Below are 15,242 nucleotides of genomic sequence, written 5' to 3' on the forward strand. Positions count from 1 at the left end.
TGGGGAGGGTTCGGGGCGGGGGGGTGGCTTTTAAATGAAACAGTCAATATGGTAGCAATCATGTCACTGAGTAAACAGTCTTGGATTCAATTCTGTAAGTTAAATAAGTTAAAGTATAAATAATTCAACTTAAAAAAACTTTAAATACACTTTAAAAATCAAGGAAAGCTTTAACGTACTCAAGGGGAAGAAGGTAACATCCAGTTGCTCACCGGCTGTTCACTGGACATTTTCGGTTTTATGTCTATTTTAAATCAGTAATATCAAAGGCATGATTATTAGATTATAGTAAGGCATACATTGTGTGCCACTTCCCTATACAAAATGGTCATACACATCTAAAAACAGGCAGCCGCTTGTAACCTACCTATCAAATGTAAACTGAATTAGGCAGAAAAATATACCAAAATACAAATAAAATCCACTTTATTTAAACCTTAAAATGTTGCCTCTTGATGACTGCTTCTGCAAAAGTAATAATAATTCTTTGTGACTATAGTTAAAATGATGGTATCTGTAATTCCTAAAGTCCATCTAACCAATGGAAAGGTTAGTCCTCAGACAGAAGCTTTAACTAACTTGCAGCAGGGAACACAGCAGGACCAACTGTCTGGGGTTAAAAGCTGCAACTAGGATGGACCATCACCGAGGATGGAAAGGTTACATGTTACTCTACTCCCATACAAAGGCAGATTGCATTCGGTCCCCGGGATTAACTAGTTTTCATATTACTATGGATTAATTTCATTTCCATTATCTTCTATTGCTCTTAAAGCTTCTCCCTAATCACTCATCTCTAACGGAGAACCAAGTCTAAAGAGGGGCATCAGTCAAGCAGGCAACCTGCACAGGGGCTGTAAGAGCTGCAGAGGGTGCAGCGTGTATCCCAGCGTCCTCACGACAGGCGGCCTGAGAGCTGCTCAGGAAACCCCACTGGGGACTCTCCGTACACACATGAGGTGGCAGTATCGCTCCACATGTGCCATACCTCACACTCAAAAAGCTAACATCTTACCTCCGGGTGAAAGAAAATCTCAGGGCCCAGGAACCTTTCGTAGCCAACATCTATGATGAACTTCTTCTGGTTGACTGCATTGATCCCCGTGTACTGTTTGATCCACTTCTGAGGATCCACATCATACTTGGCAAATTCCTTGACGATATCAGGGCAAATGTAACAGTATTTCTCCTGCAGACACACACACAGAGATGCCACCAGAGTCTGCCCTCTGACAAGTACCCAGCATCAAACACCCTGAAATGAGTCCCACACACACACAACTCCAGTATGGACGTGTGGCCAAGCCTCACAGACTTTTCATGACTATGCTCTGGACTTGTAAATCTGCTTCCTTTGCAGCTCGGCTATGAACCTCAGCCTTACCCTATCAAATTTTGCTGCATATCATCTGAAGTGATGTCTAAAGGTATCCCTCTCCGCTTTCCTTATTCCTCCTGGGCCCCTACACAGCGCCTGGCCGGGCACACACCGCCATCCACCCTGCACCAGTAGACCGCATTCCCCACGATGAATGCGGTGGATCTCACCCCCATGCCTACCACGGCCCACCGGTGGGTCGTGAACCTGCTGTGCAGCCCGACACAGCACGGTCATCAGCTCCACGACAGTACTCACTGAGTGCCTAGGCACACGGGACGCGCAAGTGAACAAAACACACACAGACCCCTGCCCACTGGAGCATACGCTCTGGCTAAGTCAAGAGAGTAAAGTGACAGCCGTGATATGTAAGTAAGTGACACAGCAGGCTAGAAGGCGGCAGGTACCACGGACAAAAGAAAAGGCCCACTTAGGCAGGATGGAGCTGCCGTACACCCATACACGAGAAGCCACTCATGGTTTCCACCCCAGCACCGGACCAGCCTGACAGGTGGAAAGTGTCTCCTCAGCATCTGGTGACGCTCGACTGGGGATCTCTGGGTCGATCATCTGTCCTGAGAGCTAACCTCAGGAAAGCAGCAGGTGGCACTTGGGTGGCAGATTCTGAAAGCAAGCTGCCTGTGGGCAAGGTGGGCTTTGCCCAACACCAGGCACACAGCTGGAGCTCACTACACATTTTAGAAGGACCTCTGAAGGTCTTTTCATGATATTAAGTTTAAAGTTCCTGAGAATCCCTGAAACAGATCCTAATACCATCCTTGATATACTTTGTCGAATTATAAGCTACACAACCCTGCTCACTGACAACAGAGCGAGTCAGTCCACATGACTTTAAATCTACAGACTGGAGACAGAGACATTACATTGCCTCAAGAGGCCTGGTCAACTTCTTAGGGCACCTCAGCTGGCTCAACTGATGGCATGAAACGCCTCCTTGAAGCTGGACGGAGAGCAGCCCCGTCAGCCCTAAGTTCTGGACTCCCGCTGCAAGGACAGTGTGTGCCAGAGCCCACCAGCCTCAGGCCCACCTGTGACCCTGGGAGTGACAGGATGCAGGGGCTCTAACCACCCTTTCCAGGATCTCCTCCATCACAGAGAGAAGTGAGGCGAGAACGAACAGCAGGGTCGGGGCAGCTCACCTGCGAGAACACAAGGAGTCTCTCGCACGCCCGACCTTCACTGCTGAGCGACACACTGTCAGGGCCGGACTGGGCCAGCTCCGGGCTCAGGGCCAGAACCGGACCCCAGAGAGCCAGCAAGTGAAGGAAATGCCTCCCGATCATCACACTCAGGGCTCTGCTCACCCCACGTCCACCCCGAGGGTCGGGTCCCATCTGTGAAAGAGGGCGTGGTGAGGGAACCTGGATCAGAGATCCAAATCTCTTTCCTTGAAGAAAGGCAAGGAGAGGAACAGGGAAAGTTGGGGAAATATTTTATTCTAAAAAGGAAGTCTTATGTTGCTTCTATAACCTTCCCACCAGAAGGAAAGGACGGGCCCTGATGCCTTGGCTGGGCATTCGAGGTGCTCCCGTCCTGGGCACACAGGGCAGCAGGCCCCTCCTCACAGGAGCCCTGACCACTGCCAGTGTGCCTGGGCTCAAAACACCTCTGTTCACCAGGAGTGGCGGGTGAAACGCGGAAGTCCCGCCCCCGCCCCATGCTTCCTTTCCTTTTAGCCAGCCCGGTCCTGGGTGCTTAGTGCGAGGAAGCCAGGGAGCAGCGATGGGGGCGCGGGAGAACAGGCTAGACTCCCCTGCGGCTCAGAAGCTAAGTGTATGCTCAAGGCCATGTGTCGTCCCCACGTTTAAATTCTTCTCCAGAAGCAAACAAAACCCTTGCTCCTCATCTATATGAAGATCACGCTTGTATTACTAAGAATCTCTTGCATTTTGGCTTAAAAAAAACACAATAATTTGTCCTAATTTTGCAACCTGAAAAGAAAGCTCCTTTCAACAGGGTCTGTCAACTGCTACATACAGAGTCGTACAAAGACCAGACTGATGGATCGGGTCAAGCAGGCATTTTAAAAAGGAACAATGAGCCATTTTTCTTCTACTCTTACGGATTTAATTTTAAAACCTCCTGTAACTTTTCCGGCATGGTAATTACAGTCTGGAAACTACATGTGGATTCTGCTTTATGATCCCACCCTAGAACAGCATTACTCTGAACAGTAATTCACAGGGCACAGAACCACAGACTACAGGTACTGGGAGGTCAGCCAGTGTGAATACTGGCTGACCTCACAGGATTCCTAACGGTCGCTGCTGCTGCTGCCTGTTCCTTATTCTAGAAATGAACTTGAAGGGAGACGTGGGAGACACGTCCAGCTAACTGAAGGGTCTACCTGCTCAGGCGCCAATGAAACGATGCTGTACTGCGTAGGGCGCTCAATCCCAGCGGTCGGGCTGTTCGCATGCGTAGCTGGAAGCTCCACAAGCATAAACAGATCGAGACCCACATTCGTGGGGAGTGGGGAGAAAGGAAGGTGAGGGCGGGGGGTCTCGGCAGCGAGGGAAGCACCCAAACACCTCTCTCACCCGCAAGCCAGCCCCGTTTGCTCCTGCTCTTACCTTGATGGCTTTGGCAGTCTCCAGCGACTGCTCCGGAGGAATCCCCACCTCCCGCTCCCTCAGCAGCTGTTGCATGAAATACGTAATATCTCTCCCTGCGATAGGGATGTGTTTGATGCAGCTCCCAATGACATACCCTTCTGCCTAGGAAGAAGAGGAGACAGACGGTGTGTGAGCGACTCCAGGAGAGAAGGGCTCCCTGGGCGCTAAGTCAGTCTCCCGCCCCGCCCGCGTCACTGCATTTACTGAGTCCCCACTCTGTGCACAGCTCAGGCCTGGAAGTCTTTTCAAACGACCACTGGCACAATTCCGTTAGTAGAACCGGAGATGCCCTGTAAGCCACCAAAATGACGTCTTCGTCAGGAATGTGAAGAGAAAAACCACATGAAATGGTTCATTTCCAAAAAGTACTGCCGTTTGTCAGAACAATGGATCATCATTTTTTTCTTCCTCTAACAGAAAGGAAGAAGTTTATCTATAAAATCATTAAAACGACTATAAATGGACCTGTATTTAAAAGTCAACAATTTGGTTAGCAGGCAGGACACGGCTTCTAACAACCTGGACTCAATCCGGTTCCACGTCTGTGGGCTGAGTGACCGTGGACACATCTGGCAACATGTTTCATCCTCAGTTCCTTCATCCATAATATGGGGCAAACGGGGTTTATAATACAGAATTCATGAAACAGAGTAAGTCCCGCTCACAGCCCTGTTTGGGACCAGTAGTTAGGTACTCAATAAATGGTCCCGTTTACTGTACAAAGAGCGGCACTTGTTAGGAGTGATTCTGGCCAGTTCACCCAAATGCTCTGCCGTGTGAGACCACGCTGGGAGGAGCTGCGATCCTCTTGCTGGGCCGCCCCCTGCCAGTGCCAGGAAGGGAGCTACAGCTCTTTGCCCACCGCCCGCAGCTCGGCCCGAGGGCCTACACCTTTTAAAAGGAGGTATACACACACACACACACCCCATATGTGCAGAAAATATGCCTGTAATATACATAAATAACTAGTAACAGGGCTCTCTGAGCAGGGGGCCTGGAGGAGGAAGATGAGAAGGAAGAGGAGGTCTGACTGTCCACTGTGTGTCCCGTTGCAGGCAGCTTCGATTCATCTTCAAAAAAGCAAACTTCAGGGGCTTCCCTGGTGGTGCAGTGGTTGAGAGTCCGCCTGCCGATGCAGGGGACACGGGTTCGTGCCCCGGTCCGGGAAGATCCCACATGCCGCGGAGCGGCTGGGCCCGCGAGCCATGGCCGCTGAGCCTGCGCGTCCGGAGCCTGTGCTCCGCAACGGGAGAGACCACAACAGTGAGAAGCCCGCGTACCTCAAAAAAAAAAAAAAGCAAACTTCAAATAATTCATTTAAATAGTCCACTGGACCGAAAGAAAAATATAGACATTGTCTCTTGAACCTGAATTAGGAATAATTTCTCTAATATTTTGAAAATTAAAACCAAAAAGTGACACTGCAGAGCATTCTGCAAGTCAAAAGGAACAATCTCCCCTTCTTGGCTCTTAAATAAATTTTGAAAAACAAGAAGCGATTTCTCTAAAGCATGAGCTGGGTAAAGCCGTCCACATCTTGTCACAGAACACAGAGCTCATCCTTCAGAGCGGTCGTGCACCACACCTACTGATACCCAAGCTGACAGCTCAGAACGTAAGCCAGGAAGGCCCTCCTGGTGATGTAGCCCTGGTGATCAAGCAGAGCCCTGGAGACCCTGAATGACTGCTGACATCCTGATTGCAGAAATTTCCCAGCATGAATCCCAACTTGCCAGCACCAAAGACACTGGTTTTCTTCTTCTTTCTCACATACCTGAGTTTAAAGACTCTTGTTACCTTTGCTAAGTACAGTTACGGTTTCTAAAGTGGTATTTTAATTACAGAAGGGTTTTTTCCTTTAATCTCTCCCCTTACCTCCAGTCGGGGGAGGCCTACAGAAAGTGAGGCACTGAACACTCTGCTTACCACTGGGATAGCATGGGTGACCCCATCCCCACTGTCGATGACGATCCCCGTTAACGTACGTTCGCCCACTTGTCGCGAGGTCCAAGACGCTGCTAAGGCCAGCACTGCCTGCACCAAAGACACGGAGACCATCAGCATTCGGGGAAACTCTTCCCAAGGACTGCACCTGATTGTTCTCAGGTTCAATCAATAAGACTTTTCTTACGAGTAACTCTTTCCCTTCCTTATCCTCCATCTTCCCCCCAAAATTCAAATTCCAAATTGAACAACTAACACACAAATTTTGTATACTTCATCTGGAGGGGTCAAGTTTTCAATAAAATAAATCAAAGTTTTGCAAAGAAAAGCCGGAGAGAATCACCAGAGGCAATAGCCTGTGCTATCTCCCAAATTAATTTTCTATGCAACTCCTTCTCCTTTTTCTTAGAAGGGACTGGAATATGCAGAAGACATTTTAGGAGATACTTTTTAAAAATTTATTCCCCAAGATCCCAGTCAATTCCCTTATACAGGGTGGCAGATAAATAATGACATCCAAAACCAACAAAAATCCCCACACTAAGAACAAGTAGCTTCAAAGGAAGTCCTACAAGCTCATGGAACCACAGGAGCCCAAATCCCAGAGGCGGAACCCTCTAGAGACATATGTTTTGTTTTAAAAAGAACCATCATATCAATCTTGTCATCCAGAGAAGAATACATTAGATTCTAAAGCATGTAAAAAGACAAAAGCTGGACAAGCTCTATACCAGCAGTAAAAACATGAAGATATAAATCACAGAACATGGTCTGTACAGTGTTTGAGTTCAAACCTGAATGGGGTGGGCGTGGTGTGTGTGTGTACGGTGTGGAAAAGGAAGAACGCACAGCACAATCTTACAACAGAGGCCTTGAGAATCACCATTTCTTCCACTATTAGACAGCTAAGGTCATTTGGGAATCATAAAAATCACTTTGTTTTTACCTGAACTGCAATGTAGAGTCCTGGTACATTAAATGATTCAAACATAATTTCTGCAAGATATTCTCTGTTTTCTGGTGTGTTCAGTGGAGGTTCTGTCTGTAAGAAAACATTCACTGTATTTAGTGTTCACCCAAATTTCATGTAACTATATCAGAATCTTAAAAAAGTTAACCTAAAAGCATGTTATAATTAGGATGCTGTACAACTTCCTGATTTGACAGGTAGCGCACACCCAGAGCATCCTCTAAAGAAATTTGTACTTAAAGAAATTGTCTTAAAGAACTTTGGCTGCGGGGCTTAAAAGCTTTGACACAGGGCTTCCCTGGTGGCGCAGTGGTTGAGAATTCGCCTGCCAATGCAGGGGACATGGGATCGTGCCCCGGTCCAGGAAGATCCCACATGCCGCGGAGAGGCTGGGCCCGTGAGCCATGGCCACTGAGCCTGTGCGTCCGGAGCCTGTGCTCCGCAACGGGAGAGGCCACAACAGTGAGAGGCCCACGTACCACAAAAAAAAAAAAAAAAAAGCTTTGACACAGCAGAGTAAAGCCCTCTCTGAACACTTCTGCTCTTATTAACCACCCCAAAACAGGAACAAGTTAGAGAAAAGTGAACTCTACCTTCAATAACATAACAGCCAAACACCCTGAAACTGAAGAGCCCGGCAGCAAGTTGCCAAGGGTAGTAATAACCCCACCAAGACGAGTGAGGATGCCAAGAGGGAACACCAGTGACTTCAGACCCCAGGCAAGCTACACAGGTCTCCAGAGGGAGGAAAAGCAGTGAGCCTTGCTTGGAAAAAGACCAGTTTGAGCAGAACAGCTGAGAAGCCTCCCTCCACAAGCCCCACCTGCCATCAGAGCACAGGCCGCAAGGTTAGACGAAGCATCTTTGCCATCAGCTGCGAGGCAGAAAAAGCTGGGCAGAAGCAGCTTCACCCAGACACCTTCCCCCGCCCGGCCTCAACTCACACACACACCCTGTCCAAGAAGAATTCCCCTCATTCAAACATGAGGAAAGAACACAAAGAAACCAGCCAAAGGCCATATAAAGACACTGAAAGAAAAAGAGAGGGAAGAGGGGAAAGTAACAGGAAAAACAAATGGCAGGCAAAAAAACATGTACCCAGAAAAATGTAAAAATACAGCAGATGAAAATCATGATAAAGACATTTCAAAAAATTCAAATATCTATTTTAAAATAATAACCATTATCAAATAGGAGGAAATTAACAGGATTACAGAAAGATAAAAAGAATAAATAAACCTGCTTTTTTGTCATTCAGCAATAGGTTGTGAACATTTTTCCATGTCAATAAATATGGTTATACATCACATATTTAAGCTGCAAAACAAAGAAAGAAAGAAAGAAAGAAAGAATAAATAAAAATTCTCTGGACCTTTTGACAAAAACTCCCACATTACCCTTTGTTATACACTGAGCTGTGTCTCCCAAAATACCTAAGTTGAAGCCCAACCCCCAGTGTGACCGCATCTGGGGACGAAGCCTCTGGGGAGGTAATCAAGGTTAAATGAGGTCATGGGGGAAGCCCTAATTCGAGAGGACCAATGTCTTTGTAAGAAAAGGAAGAGACACCAGAGAGCTCTCTCTCACACACGCACAGAGGAAAGACCGCATGAGGACACAGCGGGAAGGCGGCCATCTGCACACCAGGAAGGAAGGTCTCACCAGAAACCAACCCTGACAGCACGCTGATCTCGGACCTAAAGCCTCCAGAACTGTGAGAAAACAAATGTCTACTGGGTAAGCCACTCAGCCTGTGGGATTTTGTTATGCTTAGTTCGAGCACCTAAAACACCCTGAAAGCAGGAAAAGTACAGCCAGCCTTGGCCATCAACACAGATACATTTGTAGCACTGGGACACATGGGGCCACACTTACGGAGTCTTCAGGGCAGGAAGGTGTGACCCAAGAATTCTACATCTGGCCACACTGCCAATCAAGTATGTTGCAAAAACAAAGGACCTTTAAACATGTAAGAACTTGGGAGAATTTGGTTCCTATGAAGCCTTCATGAATTAACTATTAGAAGATAAGAATGCAGAAAGTATGGCCAAAGACTCACAGTGAGCAATTAATCCATTTAAGATGTAGGAATACAGATTCTTCTTTCCAGGGAATAACAGCTATAGAACAGAATGCAAACATTATAAATTAAAACAGCAGAACCAGCATCAAGTTGAGAGATACAGATGGAAGGAGAGGTATAGATGGAAGGAGAGAATATAGACATTGATATCCTCGTACCATGGAATCAAAAGATGATTGTCTTATTATAGAGTATCAGAGACATCAGTAAACCTAAAGTTGTAAATAGCAGAATAAGTTTAGTAACATGATCAATCAAAAGCAGGTGACAGAGGAAGAAAGAAAAGGTAAGAAAATGTGGAAATGTACCAACCTGATCACTAAGCACAGTAGGAAGTAATCACACCTAAACAAACACAGGTAAATATACAGAAGGGTAGTTACATTAAATAGTTTTAATGAATTATTATGAATTATTTTTATAAATAATAAGTCTTAGAATACTAATACATAAATAAAACATATTAAAACCAGAAAGCAAAGCATATAGTAGAACAGCTGAACTAAGGCCACACACACCTGTCGCACAGTGGCAGGCCACACCAGCCCGGTTAAAAGGAGAGCTTGTCCCACCTTCAATTTTACTAAGTTTAGAAAGTGATTTCCTGTCTCAGTGTGTAATGAGCACTGACCTCACAGGAGTCTAAATAAAGTGCTCATGGCAGCACACAGCATGTGGTGAGTTACTGTTACTAAAATCATCAGCAAGTACCAGTGAGAAACTCACTAAAGACTAAAGTCTCGTAGCTAAGACCATGGAACAAAATCAAATTACATTCTCTAGGCAAGAAAAAACAAGGTGCCTCAGAGAGGTCCAAAGTCGGCGTTGCTTCCAAGATCAGAAAAAACCTTGGGACTTCCCTGGTTGTCCAGTGATTAGGACTCCATGCTCCCAACGCAGGCAGCCCGGGTTCGATCCCTAGTCAGAGAACTAGATCTCACGTGTGTGCCGCAACTAAGGAGCCCGCAAGCTGCAACTAAGGAGCCCACATGCCGCAACCAAGACCCGGCACAGCCAAATAAATAAATAAAATATTAAAAAAGAAAAAACCTAAATGCCCATCACTAGGAACTGATTAAACAAATTATCCACATCCATAAAACGCTACACTTTGCAGCAATTAAAAAGGATGAGCTTTTTGCGTGCTGGTATGAAACAATCTCTATGATAAACAGTTAAGTGAAAAGAGAAAGGCATCTCCACACTTTACACATTCTTAAATGTTCTTCTGTATCAACGACTTTTTTATAAAAAATCAAGGTGTATGGGGGCGAGGAACAGGGAGCTGTTCAATGGGCAGAGCTTCAGTTCTGCAGGATGCGAAGGTTCTAGAGACCTGTCACACAACAATGCGAATACAGGTAACACTCTGAACTACACACTTAAAAAAGGTTAAGGGAGTAAATTTCATATGTTTTTAATCACAATTTTTAAAGGTTTTACAATAAAAAACAAGGTTACCACCATATGTGTATTTCATTACCATTTTATAAAACAAGATTATGTATAATCCATATGCCTGCACACAATTATCTCTGGTTAAGAACCGGTTAAGGTGCTTTCCTCCAGGAAGGGGATCTGGGGGGCAGCACAGAGCTGGGAAGGAGACACACGTGCACTGGAAATCCTTCTGCACCTTTTGAATTCTGTGCTGTGCATGTCATCGCTTCAAACAAATAAGCAAGTCTGGCTGTCAGCTCGCAGGGGCCTTTAGCTTAGACTCTTGTATAGCAATGATGGAAAGCTCAAACGCAGCACCCCAAGTTTTAATTACTGTGATTAGAATCAATATATAATATTCCCTGGATGGGAGAGAGAAAGCAATCTTAAGACATATGTGAGAAATAATAAAGTCATCAAAAGCAGATTGTAAATAAGGGATCTGAAAGTCACCCAACAACAACATAACTTATTTTAACATTCCTACCTCAGGGGGTTGAGATTAAATTTGTTAATACCTTAAAGCGCCCAGCACATAGCTGGCACTGTGTTATGATTACTATTTTAGATTTCTTGCATTTAAAGCACATGAATAATAGCTGCACCTTCCAACAGTACTGGCTACAATGTATTTCCTTAAAGCACCTCCTGTCCATCTGAAAAAGAGGCCTAATAACTACCCCCTCCCAGGGTTGTTGGTGGGATTAAATAAATGAGTGAATAGATGTAAATACTTGGTGAGGGGAGGGGCAGGGCACATAGCAAGCGCTGAATAAATGTCAGCTATACCATCAATAATGTAATTCACACCAGAAGAAATTATATATATTAGCTACAGAGATCTATAAAATCTTTTCTCACCATGAAGAGAAATGCAAGCACCTTAATAAGTTAACTTTAGAAACAAAGCATTTAAACTGAGCAGAGAGGAAAAAAGGATCAAGAGAAAAAGACTAAAAAGGCATGAAAAGTGTGAGCACAGTCGAGGAACATTTCTTCCCCACTGGCTAAGAGCTGCCTATTTGGTTTGAAGCAAAAAGTGAGCCTACAGGAGACATTCCCAGCAAGAAGTAGATTGACCCTGGCTCCTGGATTCTTCCGGGTTTAAGTCCAGTGTCAAATGAAGTTCCAAATATATCCCAAATGGATGAAAATTATGTATAAACATCAAAGGAAAACAGGTTTACTACATAAAAACTTACAGATTCGAAAATATAATCTACAAAGGGAAAAAAAAAATCAATTGAGAAAAAAAGTATCTGCTCCTGACAAAAGCTTCCTATTATAAGGAAGAGTTCACGGTATAAACAAAGTGTGATACATATAAAACAATATTATTCAGCCCTGAAAAGAAGGAAATTCTGACACATGCTACAATGTGGCTGAACCCTGAAGACATTATACTAAGTGAAATACGCCAGTCACAAAAGGAAAAATACTGTAAGATTCCACTTATATGAGGATCTAGAATAGTTACAGTCATAGACACAGAAAGTAGGATGGGGGGGGGGGGTGCCAGGGGCTGGAGGAAGCAGGAAGAGGGAGCTATTCTTCAATGGGGTCAGAGTTTCAGTTTGGAAGACGAGAAAGTTCTGGAGACGGATGGTGGTAACGGGTGCACAGCAATGTGCATGTACTCAATTCATCAAACTGTACATTCAAAAATGGTTAAAATGGTAAATTTTATGTACATTTTATCACAAAAGAAACTTTTAGGTAAAAAAAAGATCATAGAAATCACAGCAATAGGAAAAGCAATAAAACTGATATGTACAAAACACGGGACATGAATAGGCAATTCACGAAAGAGAAAATACAGCTAATGAACACATGAAAAAATGTTTAAGGTCAAAGTTATTAAAAATGCAAGTTGACAACAAATAATCAAAAATATTAATCAATTCTGACAAGAGTTCTAATAATGTGGCCTCTAGTACACTGAAGATTTCAGCGTGAAATGGTATGCTAAAGATTCAAAATTATTAATACTTCTGTACCCCCAAATTATATATAATTTTTATACTTTTAATATAAAAAATGCTAATATAGAAACCACTGTGCAAAGATTACTTCATATTACTTCTTAGAAAACCAAGAAATTGGAAACAAAAGTAAACATCTAAAAATAGTGAAACTGCTAAACAGGAAATATTCACTGGATAGAGGATTGTATAGCCATTAAAATGAGGATTATGAAAAGAGTGTAAGAAAATGGGGGAAGAGGGACAGAGGACACAATATTAAATGCAAAGTCATACAAAAACATGGGTGAAAAGATTAAATGAAGATATACTAAACGTTAATATTTATGTTAATGAGATGTAAAAAGTCCCACAGATATCTTTCAAATTTTCTAAATCACACTTACAGTTCTATAATAAAAAAAATCTTTACAAGAGTTGTGAAACCCTGGGTTACAGCCTGTGTGTAAAGACCACAGAAACTCCCAATACAACTTCCTGATCTATTTATCCAGACGGAGAAACTCACAGAGGCAAGACGGCAACACAGAGCAGAAGCAGCTGCATCTCGACATGGCTTTCCTGGCCTTCTGGCTGCCGATGGGGATGACACTCGCCACATCCAGCCAGAGTTGTGAAGACAGTTGAATGAATTCTCGTCTTGCCACTGTCTTCATACCTGTAGTCACATCATTATGGAAGGCACTGCAACTTGCCTACCCTGTACCCATTCTCCCTTCTGCCTTAATGACAGACCACTGATCAATCACAGGCCCAGAGGAAAAGCATTTCCCAGACTTCCTCATGGACAGGGGTGGCTAAGTGAGTAAGTTCTGGCCAATAAGAAGCAAAAGCTGATGGATGTGGCTTCTAGGAAAGCTCCTTACAGGGGTGAAGGCAGACTCAAGCAGTAGACTCGCTTCTGCCTGCTCTTAATGCCTTCTTTCCTGGAATGCAGAGGTGATGATGGAGCTGCAGGAGCCAGCGTGGGGTCACCAGGTAACCGTGGAATGAAAGCCATACGCTAGAGATACTAGAGCACAGAGACCGCTAATGACAGACACCAGGATGCTGCCCTGCCAGCACTGCCCTCCCTACTACAAATGTATGTAAGGAAAATAAAACCCTTAACTTGCTAAAACCAATATTTAATTACTTGCTGCCAAACGATTCACCATCTGTGAAGAATTTACATTAAAACCTACACACTTTTATTTAAGGGAATGTTTACAATGTAATTAGGCTCTCCTGGCTCCTGAATCAAATTCAGCATTATTAAAGGCATATTCTTATGGGTTCTGAGAATCATAATCATAAACCCATTTTTTCCTCAATCCTCCATTTCTTTTGTTTACCACCAGTAACTGTTCCTTTAGGAGACCAATTTAAATGAAACTTTCCCCAAACCATTATTTACAACAAGATCTAAATAGGAGATATCAAGTTTTTCTTATTTTTTTTTAATACTGAAGCATATGATTAAAACATCACATGAATGCAAGTTACACAAACAAATTTATTCATAATAATGGTGAAACATCATCTGGTATGAATTCAAAAATAAAGAATTAATCCGTTCCATAAAACCAATCCATATTTCTGGATAAAGACAGCAAACTGAACACATGTACCTAATACTGTTCCACCCCCAAGCCTCTCTATAACTGCAGTAAAGAAACCTTTTTAAAAATATAAATCCTGAAGGGAGGGAGACCAGGAGAGGAGATAAGGCACTGTAAGGTGGAAAGCACGTGGGCCAGGGGTGACGGACTTAGCATACCCAGGGCTGTCAACCTTCGCACTGGCTGGTGGCTTCCGTACTGGACACAGCAGGTCTACTTCATTCTCAAGAGCCAAGAAGGCAACTATTACGGCGAGTCAGGACTTACCACATGTCATGGACCACATGTCATGGTCAGCTTGACTAGGCTAAGGGACACCCGGAGAGCTGGTACATCATTTCTGGGTGTGTCTGTGAGGGTGTCACTGGAAGAGATTAGCATTCAGCGGACTGAGAACAGAGACACGCCTTCACCAATATGGGCGGGTGTCATCTGAGCCACTGAGGACCCGAATGGAACAAAAGACGAAGGAAGGGCGGTTCTCTCTCTCTCTCTCTCTCTCTCTTTAAGCTGGGATGTCCGTCTTTCCGGCTCCTGGCTCTCAGGCATTCTTGATCAGCACGTGCTGCTTGCTCTTCCTCCTTGATTCATATTCAAAAAGTCTGCCAATCTCTTCTAAAGTTGTAACTCGATTTCCACTCAAGAGCACTGCAATTCTTTAAAATATATGCTTCTGTTTTGAACTCTGGGCACTTCAGTGTTGGAGAAAAGAGTAGGATTCCCATTTGCCATCTGCTCAATCCACATGACCGATACAGCCAAGTCTCCGAAACGTCTTGAAAAACGTGAGCTGTAATGAGCTCATTCTCACCTATATGCTCAGGCATCTGTTCACCGCAGCCAGAAAGAACAATTTGGGGGGCTACTGAGGGACCTTTAATTTAACCCCTTTAGACTCTCTTATACCAAAAAGCATTATCTGATACAGCAGTTCAGTAAATGTCTTCAACTGACTTCTAGACTCGGCCATAAATCTCTATACCTGCTTTACTCCCCTTGAACTATTCCATTAACTGACGACTAAGGGCATAAACCTGAAAGCAATGTACCATTCTCATTACTTCCTCAATCACATCATGCAATGAACTGACCTTGCAAAATTCAAAGCACAATACACAGAACACAATATCTTCTCTGTTTAATTTAATAAACTTGATTATTTCTGAATATTCATTACAGGTACTCATTTTTGGCAAATGGACTTTTTC

General features: G+C 44.2%; 1 protein-coding gene across 30 annotated transcripts in view; it reads right to left on the minus strand.

Moving 5' to 3' along the window:
- LOC113617895 (actin related protein 3B) overlaps positions 1 to 15,242 on the minus strand; it is a 105,393-nt gene that overhangs the window by 57,817 nt on the left and 32,334 nt on the right. For 22 of the 30 annotated variants that reach the window (XR_003431821.1, XR_003431816.1, XR_003431823.1 and 19 more), the window contains 4 exons: positions 6,905 to 7,000; positions 5,941 to 6,048; positions 3,973 to 4,116; positions 1,016 to 1,189 (listed from right to left, as the gene is read on the minus strand). Coding sequence is in view for 22 of the 30 variants with exons in the window: in XM_027101432.1 (XP_026957233.1) it covers positions 1,016 to 1,189; positions 3,973 to 4,116; positions 5,941 to 6,048; positions 6,905 to 7,000 (522 nt within the window). In the remaining 8 variants the exon portion in view is untranslated. The other 8 variants (XM_027101423.1, XM_027101426.1, XM_027101424.1 and 5 more) reach the window with 8 other exon arrangements.

The sequence above is a fragment of the Aethalodelphis obliquidens genome, unplaced genomic scaffold (genome assembly GCF_003676395.1).
Source record: "Aethalodelphis obliquidens isolate GAN/ISIS:26980383/991018 unplaced genomic scaffold, ASM367639v1 scaffold5, whole genome shotgun sequence".
Classification (NCBI taxonomy): Eukaryota; Metazoa; Chordata; class Mammalia; order Artiodactyla; family Delphinidae; genus Aethalodelphis; species Aethalodelphis obliquidens.